The 17,121-nt window shown below is 35.9% G+C and overlaps 1 protein-coding gene across 1 annotated transcript in view; it reads left to right on the top strand.

Moving 5' to 3' along the window:
- Positions 1 to 15,800, top strand: part of LOC5578753 (diphosphoinositol polyphosphate phosphohydrolase 1) — a 38,940-nt gene extending 23,140 nt beyond the window's left edge. The window contains exons 2-4 of the mRNA XM_001657071.2: positions 4,419 to 4,816; positions 13,738 to 13,893; positions 13,961 to 15,800. Coding sequence (XP_001657121.1) covers positions 4,718 to 4,816; positions 13,738 to 13,893; positions 13,961 to 14,365 — 660 coding nt within the window. The 5' untranslated portion in view covers positions 4,419 to 4,717 and the 3' untranslated portion in view covers positions 14,366 to 15,800. The remainder of the gene's footprint in view (positions 1 to 4,418; positions 4,817 to 13,737; positions 13,894 to 13,960) is intronic.
- The last annotated feature ends 1,321 nt before the right edge of the window (positions 15,801 to 17,121 follow it).

Below are 17,121 nucleotides of genomic sequence, written 5' to 3'. Positions count from 1 at the left end.
GAAAATAGTAAAAATTTATCAAAAAATCAATGTTTTCGTTTTATATTGCCAAGATGACGTATTCAATCTTATAGATCTCGAATGCTTGCTAGTTTGAAAATATGGATTATTGTTGCTGAGCATTTATGTAGCAAACGATTCATTTCTCTAAAAATCTAAACCTCTCGAAACCAAAATGTGTACATAGGATTGAACAATTTGTTAGAGTAAAAAACTTTAAATCATAAAGCTGCTTGGCTACCATCATATTGAAGGATTGAAGTTTTTTTTGTATTCAAATAAAGCTGTCGTCAGCAAATTCGTACGATAGCAGTTATTTGAAGAAAACAAGATGGAAGGTATTTTGCTCATGGATTTATTAATATCCAATCATAGTAAGGCAGAGCAAAAGTTCGACCTTAGTAATATAATCAAAATATTTATAAAAACAATAGCAGCTGAAAATAAATACCATACAATGAACCTTCAATATATTTGCTATAATTGCGCTAATTGTCTTAAACAAACTTTCGCCCTATCGGTGGGGTTCGACATTTATACGACAGACATACTTTAAATAAACTTATGTTTACAGATAAATACACTCTAATTTTTCATCAAAAAATTGCCCAAAAAAAACGTTTTTCGCAAAACTAGGTGAAAATGTGAAATATTGATGACTTTTTTCGCACGATCAAGCAAATTTCGCTAAACTTGAAGATAATATGTGAATTTGGGGTAATTTGTAAATTTCTCTGCTAGATTAAATGGGTCGAGCTTTTGGCCCGCTGATTTGAACTTTTGCTACACTATGGGACAAAAATTGATTCCAAGCAAGTATGTAGTAACTAATAGACCTTAAAGCATCCTTATGATGCATAAAAACGTGCTTGCATAAAAAAATCAAATAAGATTTTATCCTTTTTTATTTCCATGCAATGAAAGTTTGATAAAACATTATAATGTTTACGTCAGAAAACAACAAATAGCTATTATTTTTCCAAATCTCAATCGATTCTTATGATATTTGTAGTTAAAGTCTTTTACTTGAATACTATGGCATTTATAAGCTTTGATTTGAGCTAGAAATCCTAAACATTCGATAGGTATCTTATCATTAATCTAGAAACAAGTTTTATCTATTTTTCTTACAAATAACGCAACGTCTTCTAATTACAGAAATTTTACATGAATGCATATATATTTATAACGAAAAAAACATCTCTGAACCGTATTGATGTGGTGACCGACCTGGTGTAGAACACACGTCGAGGACCTGGGATCGAATCCCATTCTGGAGGTAGTCACTTATGACTCAAAAAGTTATAGTGGCGACTTCATTTGGAAGGGGAGTGAAGCTGTTGGTCTCGAAATGAACTAGCCCAGGGTTGAAAATCTCGTTAACCTTTCAGTCGTCGCGCGGTTTGCCACCGTTAGAACCACCACGCTGGTGTTGTGTACGATATGCGAGGTTTTTTCACCACTGTTGTACAAAATACAACAGCGCGACGACTGAAGTGTTAACAAAGACAAACAAAAATAATTGATGTAATGTCCATATAAACTACGTAAGACGCCAAAAATATTGGCGCAAGAAAAAATAATAAAAATAAATAAAATAAAGGGTCATATTATAAACACTTATAGAAGAATAAAAATCGTGTCTTGGAACAATCTTCAGTATGAATAAAGTTTTACGTTTATTCTACAGAAACAAATAGTAACATGGTCTTATTACCTTTTCAATCTAAAAACTTAAGAAAATTGGTGTCAAAATAACATTGAAAAAAATTTGTTACTATATGTAAAGGAATATCAATGGTCACAGTTTCGCTGTCACATTTGAATGCAACTGCTTCACTGTCGTCTACTTACTAGCAGATTATATCTTGTCCCGACATCTCGGAGACAAAAAATTATCGAATCGCTTATAAATTTGAATATGAAACATTTAGAAGTTCGCGAAAAATGTATGCAAACAAAAGTTTGTTTACTGCACCATTGTTTATTTTCGAATTTTTTTGTTTTTGTAAACTTTACCATAATTCTCATACAGAACATTTCCCAGTAACAACGATTCGTTCTAGATAATAGATCACAAAATATCGCAGCTTGTTTATAATATGAAAAGACTTCGGTTTTCTAATTAACAATACCACTACAAATGGATCAAGCCAGTTCTTCTAATTCTAAAACATGCTTCAATGAATTTCAATATCGGGAAAGGTAAAAAGGAAACAGTATGGCAGTATGTGACGTTTTAAAATTACATATTGCTATTGCCTGTCAAAAAATGGTCATCCATAAATTTATATTCAAAGTGCATTTAATGCGTCTAGTATCATAAGTGTTTGATACTAAAAACTAGTTTTAACTGTATTGTCATTTCTTCTCCATTTTTTTCGGGGGGGGCCAAGCCCATGGTTCGGGGGGGCCAGGCCCCCCTGGCCCCTCCCTGTTTACGCCAATGAGCACGGAGTGCCTTAATAATAATAATAAAAAAAAAATCTGTATTTATGCGCCTCAAGCCAAATATTTTGCCTGAAACTGCTGGCTAAAGCTAAGTATGCTGTTTCGCTCAAGAAAAGTAAAGAAATTCCTTGACTGAAAGGGTCAAGAAATTTCCTACAGAGAGCCCCCTTTGAAGTGACATTTCTTCTCAACTGCGTACTGCGATCAGAAAAAAAGTGATTTTCTTGACCATTTCTTGGGAGAAATTTTCCACGCATCGAGATAGGCGATTCCTTTTCTTGTCAGTAGCAAACCGGCCTTAACAATGCAATCGCAATTCCCCCGGTGGATTTTCATAGGGATAAGGTTGCTTTGAGTGTTAATGTTATGTTTTTCTGTAGATTTTTCCAACATGCTTGCAGTCTCCATTAGGGGATCGAAGCAAGCCGTGCGCGCGGGCGGCTGCTTTTTGAATTTTGTGTCACGTTTACCTCGTTCCGCGTTTTTTCGACTGGTGAAAATTAGTTTCGACGTATGGTCGTATGGTGCTATACCACGTGCAAATGTTCTGTGGAAACATGTTTTTCATAAGCAGATGAAAAAACTGAATTTAGTACTATACCATTTAATTCCACTAGAGTTTGTATCCTTTGACAGATACGCGTATTTCGACCTCAACTGTAAGGCCGTCTTCAGTGTAGTGTACTAGACTCGACTTCGCAAGTGTCGCGGTCTTCGGCAATATTCTTCTCGTAAAAATACCCATCGAAGTCTGTGTTCAGAATTCAAAGGTCAATGGGCGACCTCAGTCGATTTTTCAAAAGTAAGTTTTCCCATACCAAATCCCATACAAACTTTGAACGGCTGGCGTCAAAATATAGTTTCATCGATCGAACTGAAATTTTGCACAGATGTTATGGAACCTAAATGCAATCCAAAAAGTGGACTGGAGCGAGAATCTAAATTTTGTCCCACACTAGTCTCCATACAATATTCTTTGTTTCTCTTATATGGCAAAATACAATTCTGTTTGAAACTATCAAAAAATCACTTTTGAACATCGAATATATATTATGAACTTGGTGACCCAATAACTTAGATCTGTGGGAATTTGAATTCGAAACTTGTAACCATCTAAGTTATTGGATTAATTAACTTATTACGCGTGGTAAAGTTGGATAAATTATAGTTGAAATTATGAAAAAATCCACGTGCTCGGCTGGGATAATTTTTTTTCTAATTTCACCCATAATTTATCCATCTTTACCACGCGTAATGAGTTAATTAATGTAATGAAGGATTGATCGCATAATTAGAAAACTTTAGTTTTCCAACATACATTGTTAGGACAAATCAAAGTTATCTGTCAAATCGTACACTTCAAATTAATTATCAAAAGTCCAAGTGCGAAAGACTTTCTTTAAGAGCTGGTGTTCCTCTAGGCAGCATTTTGGGACCAATATTGTACAATATTTACACTTCTGATTTACCTGAGTTACCTTAGGGATGTCAAAAATATATATTTGACCTCTCCGCTAAAGGACGGAGCCTGCGAGTCATCTATAGTAGATAGAAAAAAAAGATTAAATATTTTTTCTTACTATTTTTAAAATGATTTCTTTTAATGCTTCCCAAACTTAACTTATAATGTTCCCACATAAACCAAAAGCTCTATATTTGAAACTTTCTGGTAGACATGTTGCCACGATGAGAGGTGTTCCAATAAATTGGTACAATAAGTGGCTCATGCCTGACAAAAATTTAATATGTTATTAGCAAAATGTTAATAATGGTTTAAATTAGTTTTACTTAATGAGGCTAATGTATTACCTAACACAGAACACCTAGATATAAGAACTGAATGTAATGTTTGAAATTTTGTTGATCAAGGAGAAAAAAATGTCTCTAAATCAATCAATTATTTGATTGATTAACTTTTTTACATCTATCTAATTTAAGTCTATTTCCTCTCTGCTTTCCATTTGCAGTGCTTAGAGAACGAAGGAGCGTAGTGCCAGTTATCAATTATTAGTTTGTGTCCTCCATCAACCACTAGTAGCGATACAACGTGCAGATCGAGTCCTTCCAAAAAAGGAGATAACAAAAAAAGAAGATTTCGCTGCTGTCAAGAGTTCCACTTGTTGGAGCATTAGTGCGACGATCAGAAGATCTATCCTCGTAACGTGCACATAACATTAGAAAATAGTGACGATTAGTCTCACAATTGCGGTTTAAAGCAACCGACGTTGTCTACCATTGGGCGCAAAGTAGCTTTTGCGCGGACACGATGGTCAAAGAAAAGCCCAATTCAACTCGAATCTACGATAAGGACGGATACCGACGACGAGCGGCTTGCATCTGTGTGCGGTCCGAGGCGGAGGCAGAGGTAAGTGATAGATACCTAGAAGTATGTTAAGGATCAAAAACACGGATTTGCATACAAATGATGAATAATTGATAATCAGAAAGTAGAGACAATACTTCTCAGCCACATCCAACGTTTTCGATACTTCTTTGAATCTGATTAATTGTAATACGGTCTACGTAGGGCTGATAAGAAATCTGTTTCTAGTGACTTTGTCGCTATTTTAATGCAAGTATTCAAATGGTCTCTAGGCCTTATATCTCTTGTTTTCACCAAAATGGTCTCTAAAGTCGCCTGTTTTCTTTATCTCCTTGTGAACTAATTCTGAAGCAATTCTAGAAGCTCCATAGAAACCTTCGGAGATTCTTATTCTTACACGACTATTCCGAAGTTCTTCTCAGCTTCCTCGTGAACATAATTCCGAAATTCTTCAGACCGTCCACAAATTCCTCTTACGATTTCTCAATAAATGCTTAGAAACATTTCATGGATTTCCTTCAGTATACTTCCATAGATTTCTCAAGTTGTTTTCAAGCCTGGGAGATTTTCTAACGTATGACACCGTATAATCCAGAAGATTATTTGAAAAAAATCGCACCTTCGTGCTGTGCGTACACAAATTCTCTATGCTCTTGGAAGTTTTTTTAAAAACTACCTAAAGCGATAAAACAGTACTTTTCAGTACTATTTTTTCTACTATTGATCCCTTCACGATCCTTGTGTGGACCCGTTCCTTCGATTTTTCATTGGACCCGTTGGCGAAATCCTTCTTGGACACCGTCTTGGAAAAAATCTCTTAGCAGGTCTCGTCTTCTTTCGTTTATTAACTAAACATGGTTGCAACTACAAACAAAAGGAAGGGTGAATCTCTGAATTCACAACTTCCTTCCAAAAAAGTGGGAATTTAAACTGTCACTGAAATGGAGGAAAGGGCGTTTCTCCGGAATGCAATCCGAAATGAGCAATCAGTTCGATGCTCTAGACAAATTTTCCGAACACCAAATCGAAGCAGTCTCTAGCAGGCTCTTTGATTCAAGTAAGGAAACAAAGAGTGCCGCCTATCGTGGTCAGTTGTTCCGAATTTGCGGGATTTAGGCAGGAGATCTTGAACTCCATTAGGGGAATCAAGCTTTCCTTCCAAATCGCAAAGAAAGGAGATGGTCGCGTTTTGCCGGAAATTCTTAAAAGTCGCGAACTTCTTCTCAAACATCTTGAAGAGAAGATTCTTCTCAAGAAGCACATTTTTTTACTTATGACGACAACACTGAACGTTTGTTCAAAGTCGTCTTAAAAGGTCTCTCAAGTGACTATAAGTCACCTGAAGAAATCAAAAACGGAATAAATGATTTACTTGGATTTTCCCCAGTCCAATTTATCAAAGTTCGGAAAGGGCTTTCTCAAGAATCTTATTTAGTTCACTTTAACAAAAAAGATCTAAATAATATTAAAGCTTACGAAAAAGCTAGACTTATGTTCGATGTTCGATTTCCAGAATTACCAGAACCCCACTCAGTGCCGTCGGTGCCAAAAGTGGGGTCATGGTACAAAAAATTGTCGCATGTATGCTAAATGCATGATTTGCGGAGGTTCTTCTCACACCAATGACGTCTGTCCAGTGAAGGAAGATACCGATAAGTTCATATGCGGCAATTGCGGGGGCAATCATAAGTTCAATTTTTGGACTTGCCCTTCACGCAAGAGAGTCGTTGTGGCTCGTTCCAGGCAGATGAACAGTAATATCCGTTACGATAACGGTCGTTTCCGGAATTTGCCTGGTACAGTATCGAGCAATGCTCATTTTTCAGTAAACGATCGCTTGATCAAGAATCATACCCATCAGGAAGATTATAATCATGCTCATTCACAAACTAATTTTAATCCGTCGGGTAGCCGTTCGAATCTTTTAATTTCTAATGTATCTACCCAAGGAAAATTCTTTACCGATATCGTAGCAGGTAATTTTAACTCCTCCCATATTCGTACTATGAGTACCCATTCTACTTGTTTCATATCAAATGGAAAAAAAACCCTGCCGCCACAGGTAACTTCTACTCCGCCTCTTCGTCTATCGAAAATTCTAACGGAAAATCATCAGATAATGTACCCACTTGAAGTGATATGTCTGCCTCTGATTTTAATTTTCTAACTGAACAATTGAATCTAATGATTGATGCAATATTCAAAGCCACCACTATGACTGAAGCAGTCCAAGTCGGTGTAAAATTTACTAACTAAATTGTTATTGGATTGCGTTTTTCTAATGGATCCAATAAATAATCATTTAAATATTTTAAATTGGATTGCTCGTTCCTTGAATGGTAAAGAGGACGAGCTGTTTAATTTTCTTACAGCAAGTAACGTGCATATAGCAGTTAGTACTGAAAAATATTTAAAACCTGAATCCAAACTAAAAAAAGATCCTAACTTTTTTGATTATCGTAATGATCATCATTCATAGGCGTATAAATCAACTGTTTTCGTCATTTGAAACTAAAGTTTTTGAAAGTTTAGGTATTTCAGTTGAAATACAGCTTGGTAAATATACTTTTCATAGCTGCCTATTTGCCTTTCAATGCTCTGGACAGCAAGTTAATTTGCTCCAAACTGACTTGCAAAAATTGACTCACTATAAGTCAAAAATTATTGTCATTGGTTACTTTAATGCCAAACATTGGCCATGGATTAATTCTCCAAGTAATTCCAACGGCAGAATTTTATTTGATGAGTGCTCTTCAGAATATTTCTCAATTCAATACCCTGATAGCCCTACATGTTTTTCCTCTTCTAGAAATCCATCTACGATTGGTTCGATATTAACCGACTCTAGTCATCTTTGTAGCTAACTGATTACTCATGCTGATTTTGATTCTGATCATGTCCCTGTTACATTACAAATATCCTATGAAGCGATTCTCAATCCTATCGGCTCCACTTTCAATTATTTTCAAGCCGACTGGAATATATATGAGACATATATTGACTCTAATCTTGATGTTAGCATTTCTTTACAAACAAAATTTGATATTTACAATGCTCTTAAAACTTTAACAAATTCCCTTTGTTGAAGCCACGAGCATTGCAATTCCAAAATGTGAAGAAAAAATTGGATCCGTGATTATAGACGATGATCTTGAACTCTTGATCCGTCTTTAAAACGTGAGGAGAAGGCAATTTCAACGCACTCGCGATTCTGTTATGAAAATTATATGGCAGGATTTGCAGAAAGAAATCAAAAACCGTTTTTTACAATTAAGAAACAAAAATTTTGAAAATAAAATGTCTCAATTGGACCCTGCAGGCTTTGAAAATTTTTCAAACTGTCATTGACACACGAGCCCTAATTTCATCCCATTTATCCGCCTGCATTCATACCACACACATGACATTTATCGTTCGTTGAAGTTAAGGCGCAAGAGAAAATGGCACAAAAATCAGAACTGAAAAAGCAGTTTTCTCTTTTTAAAACAAAAAATTGATGAAAATAAAAACACACAGCCTTTTTATTTGGAAAATAAAAGAGCTGTGTGCTTTTATTTTCTTCAATTTGTCTATTCAGAAAGAGAAAACTGCTTTTTTAGTTTTGACTTTTGCACCATTTTTACTTGGGCCTTAACGAACCATTGAGCTCTCGCCGAGCGGTGTCACGAACACATGCGCAAATTTGCTGGTTGAAAATACTGCCATTTGATTTTGCTGGGAACAGCTGAACTTTGTTTATATTTTTCACCAGCAATTTTTAAGTAGTGTTGGTGACATGTACCGTGTGTGTACACGAGCGCAGAAACCACCATGAACGAAAACAAGACAGACACACACCTGGGAGGGAGGCACCGATACTACACATGGAATATAAATAGAACAAAGTTTGTTTGAACTGCAAGATAACTCCAGCTTGCCAACAACAATCAAGGCAGGCTTGGGAAAAATCGCTAGTTTTCTTTTGTTGTGTACTTTCGATCTTTCCTGACAAACATTGAAAAAGGGCCACAGTTTTCTATGCACCAAATATTATTTTTTATTGGAAAAAGTAAAACCATGCGTTTTTCAATACTTTATATTCAATCAGTTGAAAGGTGCTCACGTGACATTACTTGCATTATGTGCATGAATTGATTTTCATTCAATTTTTGTCACTTTTGATGAAATGCGAAAATGTGTTTTAATCAGTTACGCGCTTTTTCCATGTTAGTCCAATGTTTGAGATCTGGGCTCACAGTGACAGTTCGTGACAGCGGAATCTCGGCTCACTATGACGTACATAAATTTTGTATTGGTTTCTCCCTCCCAGACACACACCACCCACTGTTTGGCGCCGATCACTGTGTGTCAACACTTGTAACACTCGCTGACCCACTCTCAATCTGATCACTAAACAGAGACGATTTTCTGTGCTATGTTTGCAACCAAAGGGGTGTTCGATGATCCATTAGATTATAATTAGGTTGTTAAAGGCTGCATAACCATAAAATATGAAAACTATTACCAATTTAATGCAAAACATAAATCACTAGAATGGCTCGATACTGTTGCAGTCTGTGAGAGTTGCTGCTCTCGAAGGCTCTCGTGCCACATACCAAACGAGAGAGTAAATGTTTACATTCATAGGGCTCTCTGAATGCGATGTGCCACGAACTGTTATGGTTCGCGAACTGTAACACTCTCCGAATATGGTTCGATCGGAAACCAAACACTCGGACCCTGGCTCTTAGCCCTTTTGGAAATTATCTAAAATTTTGAAAAAACCCTCAGTAGCCAATACCAGCATTGAAAGAGGAAAACAAATTATTACTAACTAATTGCGAAAAAGCTCAAAAACTTGCTATGCAGTTTGAAAGCGCGCACAATTTTAATTTAGGACTTACTAGTCTAATTGAAAATCAAGTTTCTCAGGACTTCGCAAATATTCTCAATCAAGAGAACGTTTTCGAAAATTCCTGGGAGACTGATTTGGAAGAAGTGGATACCACTGTGGTAAGCGATTTATTCAATTCTAGCGATAGATAGAATTGATGATGTTTGCGTCGAAATGACGCAGAGAGATAAAGAAATATAGCTATTAGGAAGTTTAGGCAATTTAAGTTCAATTTTGCTAATCTTAGTCTTATCCTAGAGATCTGATTTTTCGTCTTTGCTCTAATTGATCAGTATCTCAAGCGATTTTTGTTTTGTTTTTTTTTTTTATTATGCTGCTGAGCAGTCAAAGTGAAAATATATTTGTAGACTAGTATACTCCTTAAGTCTGTTTATTTAGCCGTGAGCCAACAGTGTAGCCTGAAAGTTGATCCATATAAACGTAGGGTGATTAGGGGCGGAATAGACACATTAATTAAATGCATGTTTAACACCATAAAATTGCAATATTATTCAGTTACCCTCAGATCGTAATAAGTACGATGTGTTGCATTCATTCATGGTTAAAAAACACATCAAATGTCAGACAAACGACATAGAAAATCATGTCAAAAGCAAGGCTGGTAAAAAGATATCGGAGTAAAATGAACACTTTCGTGGAGTTTAGAGATAAACATATTATAAATTAGTGGCAAACGTTATGATATGCAGAAGAGCTTTACCTCTTTCACATTAACAATAAAACATGTTCTAGGTTAGCTACTTTTCTCAAAAATTAGATTATTTCACCCCCTTGCTTATAAAACAATTCGAAGCTGAAAAAATATATATAAAATGGAAAGGACAAATGAAGCAGAACATAATATTTTATACCGTCAAACAGTTCATATACAATACAGATTTCACAAATTGCATGAAAATTGGATACATTAGGTATATTCTTGAAGAATTAGGGGGTGTCAATTTCGTCCCGTGTGTTCATTATGCCCTTAATCACCTTACATGCAACAAATGTGATCGCAAAAAGTTATGACATACACCTCAATACGAATCAGGAGGCATGCAGACCGGCGCTTTTTTAACTGGATAGTTATGGTCCTTCTGCAGAAGCAAACAAGATCAGGAAGATCCCAATAGCTGTACCAATTCATCATGACCATGCTGAGGATCGTGCGTTTGAATTCCGCCGGTCTAGGATGTTTTCGAGTTAAAAAAAGACAATTCTCGAAAACTTATTCATACAGACTCAAGTCAAAAAAGTATACAAACTTACTTTATCGATCATACGTGTTAAGCAGGCGGAATTCTACACGTACCGCTCTGTACCAACTCAACTTTTCACTTTTAGAACGTTTAATTTCCGGATTTACAAAACGACGAAAGTAACATTTTCAACTTTCGCAACCTAACCACTACTTTCGCCGCCCCGCTGTATGGAGAGACAAAGTGACTTAACCACGAATCAAAACAAAACACTACTTGAGCCGATTTTACACTGGTAGAAAAACGTCGAAAGTAACTGAATGAAACGGCTTATCAGTTTCTTATAATTATTTTTGTGGGAAATAATAGAAACTACCTAGGTTTTGAACGTGGGCTGAGTGTATGCAAAATTTGAGCGAAGTACATGACTAAAAAATGTTAAAAAGGTGATTCATTTTAAAACAGTTTTAGAAGATAGATTGTGATTTTTCCTAATTAATTTTCACAAAACCGTATAAAAGTTACTTACGTCGATTTGAAAAAGTAATCGAGAATTTTTGATCAATGATCAATTAGAAAATAATGCTGTCAGTTAATAACTGTGGAAAAACTTACACTCAAAATAATCCAAACGTCATTGTTACGTGAAAACATACGTGGTTTTTTCCATCGCACTTTCCACGTAGCTCTTACGTTAATCATAGGTAGCCCAGAATGAACGCATGAACTTTTGAACTTCGTCCATTCCACCGGCGCTACACGTAAGAGCTACGTGGAATTTCCGGTAGCCTTTACGAAGCGCTTCAATAGGACCTAGATGGTTTTCCATTAAATTTAACTGGAATAAAGACCAACCTTATCTCTAATTGGCTTTGGAAGAAAACTAATTCCCAATTGAAAAATGTAAACAGACCTAAAAGATTGTGATATTTTTATTGTCAATCTGAGCATTTTGAATCCTGTTTCCACAATTTTGTGAGTTTGGTCTGTCTTGTTGTAGCCTTTGCGTGCTACAATTGATAGAGGTTAAAAATCATGTATAAAATAAAATATGAAGTAATGCAGGGATTCTTCGGTATTCAAAGCATATTTACCTTGAAATCAATCTAACACAGGGTTTAAAGTTCAGCTGAAGTTCCTCAAAAATCAAGCGGGCGCCATCTTAGGGTTTGCGCTTAACACCGAATGTACGTACAACATGCAGATGTCAAAATGAACTTAGGCACCTACGTGAATTTCATGTAAGTGCGATAGGTAACCTCAGTAACAATTACCGATTCACTATTTGATGGTTATGAAAGCTTAGTGATCTTTATCTTAGTCAGGTGAAGTGGAGGCAAAATGAATTTGGAATGATCTACGTGATTTTTCACGTAGCAATGACGTTTGGATTTTTTTTAGTGTAGTTAGGGACGTAACGCCAGAAAAAAAATAAGAAAAAGGAGGCGCATATCAAGTAGGTACGCCATATTTTTTTAAAAAAATCCTTTCCAATGACACTGTTTTTGTTTCGTTTCTTCCAGACTTGATTACAACCATTTATTTACCGTAAACGGAATTGTGCTACTTTGTCTGATATTCGTGATTTATTAACGGCCCCATAGCCATGTCATGCACTTTTCGAACTCCCATCATAAAATCTGATTTTGAAAATGGATTATAAATGGGTATAACATTTAAAATTCATCAAGTTCTAGCAGTTTGAAGGCTGATTCAAAAATTGTGACAGGCGTGTTTATTTCTCACATTTTATGAATCAAGTATTTCACGCAAAATCTCAGACACATCTCTTATATTTCACATTTTTATCGTATAACCATGTTTATTTAATCTGTAAATGCTGTATGTAACTCATTCTTCTACAAATATTTTTTTATTTACCTTTTTAAACGTCGCTTCTAAATAGCCGTCTACAGGAATGCTTCTTACGAAATTGACTAAAAATACATCCTCATTGGCAACAAATATAATGCATTTCTACCGCGATTGACAGCATTAAAATGGTTAGACACTTTGTGTATGCTTACCAGCAAAAATATTTCTGTGATGTTTTGTAATAAATTTCATTTTAATTATGTCTCTTAAAATCAGATGATTCATAAATTATGGCTGATTCAACTGTGTGGGGTGACTGTACATCTCTTGTTGTGTTTTGATTCCTACTTTTTCGGTTTATGTTCCGCCTGATGCGTAAGGTTTTTAGTTTTCCTAGTTTTTGATACTCTATCGCTACCAGCTCTACAAACGGCAAAAAATTGTTCGCAAATAGTTTAAAACAAAGAAGTTGTGAGTATTGATGTTATTCTATATTTTAATCAAAAATGCTGAACTCAAAGGGGTTGTATATTACAGACCGAACAAAAAAAATCGGTATTAAAATACGCGTGGATTTCACGCACATTTAATTTCATTCAGCGCGAGTTAAACGCGGTTTCCATTTTGGTCGGCGCGGATCTGGCATCTGGCGCGGATGCACCATGGATTTTTCAAGGTATCCAGGTTAAAATGAATAGAAACCGTAAATGATAATTTTAAAGTGAGTTTTAAAAAATAGTGAAATATCTGCTTGGATTCTTTAGAATGTCATTAATGGAAATGTTAGACGAAATCCGAGGGAAATTGATAAATAATAAATAAATTCTTGGAGGTCTTAGGGCTTTCTTGAGAAATTTGTGAAATCTTTAGAGGAATTTCTGGTGGAATCTCTGGTGTATTTTAGGGAGTTAGTTGAAAGTTGAATTCTTGAAATTATCTTGCTCGAAATTATTGGAAGAATTTCTTAGGAAGACTATTTACAAAACACCCAGTTACTTATCAGCCCATGCACCTGTATGTCCATAAGTATTCATGGAGTTATTATAAACAGCTTTCATTTTTTTTTTCTTCAGGTATTACTAGTTACATCATCAAGGCGTCCTGAACTATGGATAGTCCCTGGCGGTGGAGTCGAACCGGACGAAGAGTCCTCGCTGACGGCTACTCGCGAAGTCTTGGAAGAAGCTGGTGTCATTGGCCAGCTGGGTAGATGCTTAGGAATTTTCGAAGTAAGTTAAATTTAACTTTTTTTGTTGACCATACCAATTTCACACTGTTTTTATTTCAACCATGCAGAATAGTGAACACATGCATCGAACCGAAGTGTTCGTCATGGTGGTCACCCAGGAACTAGACGAATGGGAAGATTCGAAAACCATCGGTCGTAAACGACAGTGGTTCACCATCGAAGAAGCTCTCACGCAGCTGGCACTGCATAAGCCGACCCAGCGTCATTATCTCCTACAGTTGCGCCATTCGAAGAATAGCTCGTCAATGTCTGAAAACTGCATACACGTGGTAACGGAAGACGTGGACGACGAGCTCGAAGGGGAACCTACTAGTGCGACGACGAAAATCAACGAAAATAGGACGACATCACCACCACCACCTCCATCGGCAGAGGAAGAAGAACCGACATCTGCTGACACGGAAGATCCACCAGCCGCCGATACTGACGATCCATCAGAAACGACCTCCTAAACCGTCTACAACCGTCTGCTTCGAATAACTTGGTTGAAAATTAGTTGTTTTTTGTTGTTCCTCTTGGACAAGAGACACTAACATGTGGGCAAACATCTATTGATCGTTTTTATTTCTCGTTGTTGCCTTCATATCTGCGATCCCTACTTCTAAATGTTAAAACACAAACTTCACATCATCGGTATCACCTGTCTAGCACACCATCAGGGTTTGCGTTGGACTGCACCCAAATTGTACATTATTGCACGACTTTACAATCACTCAGAGGAAGCTTTTGGAAACATTTTCGAGTAATTCTCTTGATACGAACTCTACATTTCAACAATGGCGAGAGATTTCTATTTAATTTTACTGTCTGTAACGTGAAACCAGAATACTTAGAACGCTACTCAACAAACTGTTTCAAGCTGCATACACTTATGTCTCGCGTCCGCCAATTTTTCCAGCAAATGCAGATACCATTTTTTGGTTGATCAAACACGCTACAGTATGCGATCCTGCTGTTGATCATCTAATAAAACAGAAATAATAAATTATTACTAAACAGCAACGTAGGCAAAAATAAAGAAATTTTAAGAAACATTCAATTTATACAGCAACTATTTAAAGTGCATGAAAATAAATTAAGAATAAAATGTAATATTAAACACAAGAGGAAACAAGTGACATGAAATGCAACAAACCATCCTAAAAGTAGCAAGGTGATCTTCCTTAGTGAATCATGCGCGCGAAAACAGATCAGAAATTAAATGCAACTGAAAACCAGCTTACCAAGTCTAAAAAAAAAAGTCAGCCAAAACTTTTTTGCGGCTAAATTATCCCCTAAGTCACGTGGATTGCGATACTCCGAACCAATTTGTTAAGCCCATACAGGAACCGTGTTTTTCTTCGTTTGCTATCATTAGAACGAACGAAAGCTCATCTGAAGTAGTCTCCTTGCCTTCTCTCTATGCTCCCTTCAAATGGATGCGTTTTAATTGTTTACTAAGAAAAAAAAATACTTGAGATTGTGACGCCGGCTTCGTCGGCACAAGTGCGCGTGATTTTACATTATGTTTCAAAATTGAAATAATCGTATCGGTCTGAGTAATACTATATAGGAGGGAAAGCGCGAACGTAGCGAACAATAATGGAGGAGACCTTTTTTAGAGGATATAATGAAACAAGAGTAGCAAATCGTGAAAGGACAGTGGCGAGCGCATTCAAAATATAAACGAAAGGTGAATGATATATTATGGTCGTGCGGTGAGAAAAAAAATAACACCGGAAGTGATGAACTTTAGGATTTCTAAATTATACTTTGAATACTTATACGGATAAATCATTATGAATAATTTATTAATATTACAGCTGTATAATGTAATTATTGTCAGGAGAAAACAAGAGAAAATTTTTCTTTAAAGCAAAAAATGCATCAAATGTATTTGAATTTATTATAAAACTGAAAGGTGTCATCAATATCTTCGAAAATGTTTGAATTCTAGTATTTTTTTAAATTTCATGGCGACAAATAATTTTACTGTTTATTTTTATTCATGTAGGTAGTTAACATTTATGCAGATACCGTAAAATGAGGTGAATAGAAACACTTTCCGACATGCTTGAATGTGTACAACTCAAACCGTGTAGATAAAAACCATTTTTATTACTCTCAAATATGGGTCCCGTCTTCCTTAGCTGAGACCCCAATTGCCATTAAAAAACAAAAATTATTTCGTACAAATATTTGTGAAAATGTGGTATGTTTCTATTCACCCCGCAATGGGGCGAATAGAAACACTGTTCAGTAAATATCAATACTTTTTTCATTTAAATGGAAAAATAAACACTTGTTCGAGTGCATCTTAAAGAAATATCATAACGAATTCATCTAATGAAGAAAAAAATGAAATTATTGAAAACAATTTCTATTTTTGATCATATTGCAAATTGTCAAAAATGGCGGATGTTTCAAGCTATCAAAAATGGTTGAGATTTAAATATTTTCTTCTTATTTTCTTTAAGCAAAATGTGGCAAAATTTATGATTTGAAAATAGTCTGTCGATACTCTGTTACTATTGAACTAATGGAAAAAAATATATTTCAGTAGGTTTTTTAAGTTTATCTTTACAAAAAGGCGCATTTCTACCTGTAGGTCACTTTGTTTCTATTCGCCCCACTTTTTCTATTCACCCCGTTTTACGGTAACACTTTATTACATCCTGGGTTGTGGGGCGGCTGAGACATAAGACGCGTAGACAGCACGGCGATTACAACACTTAGGGCCGATTTCTTCACCTTCGCTTAAGCCGCAAACCACGTTTACCCATATGATTAAACTAGGTTTAGGACCTAAGCGGGGATGAAGAAATCGGCCCTTAGAAAAGAGTGGGGGATTTTTGGTTGTCAAATTATATCACATAAATCTAAAAATATATATTTTTAATTCACTTTATTTGCAGACTTTCCAGATTGATACACTGGAATTAATTTTATTGTGGAAACTACTGAATGCATGGTAAAATTAAGAACTGCACCAACTATGTTCAACCGACCCTATTCCCATTGTGGTGATAAGGGTAGGAATAAGAATTTAAATACACACATAACATATGATCACCCATTAATCTGTTAACTCCAGCGGTGAAATGAGCCAATAATCAACATGGCCTCCAGTGTCTTTGTTTTTATTGTTTTGGAACCAAGAAATATCATAGAATATATTAAAAACCTCACATAGGGGTAGTCGGGGCGGTTTGGCCAATGGGGTGGAATG

Source organism: Aedes aegypti, chromosome 2, assembly GCF_002204515.2.
Source record: "Aedes aegypti strain LVP_AGWG chromosome 2, AaegL5.0 Primary Assembly, whole genome shotgun sequence".
NCBI classification, from domain to species: Eukaryota; Metazoa; Arthropoda; class Insecta; order Diptera; family Culicidae; genus Aedes; species Aedes aegypti.
Note: the sequence above shows the minus strand (reverse complement) of the source record. Positions and strands in the feature narration are given on the sequence as shown.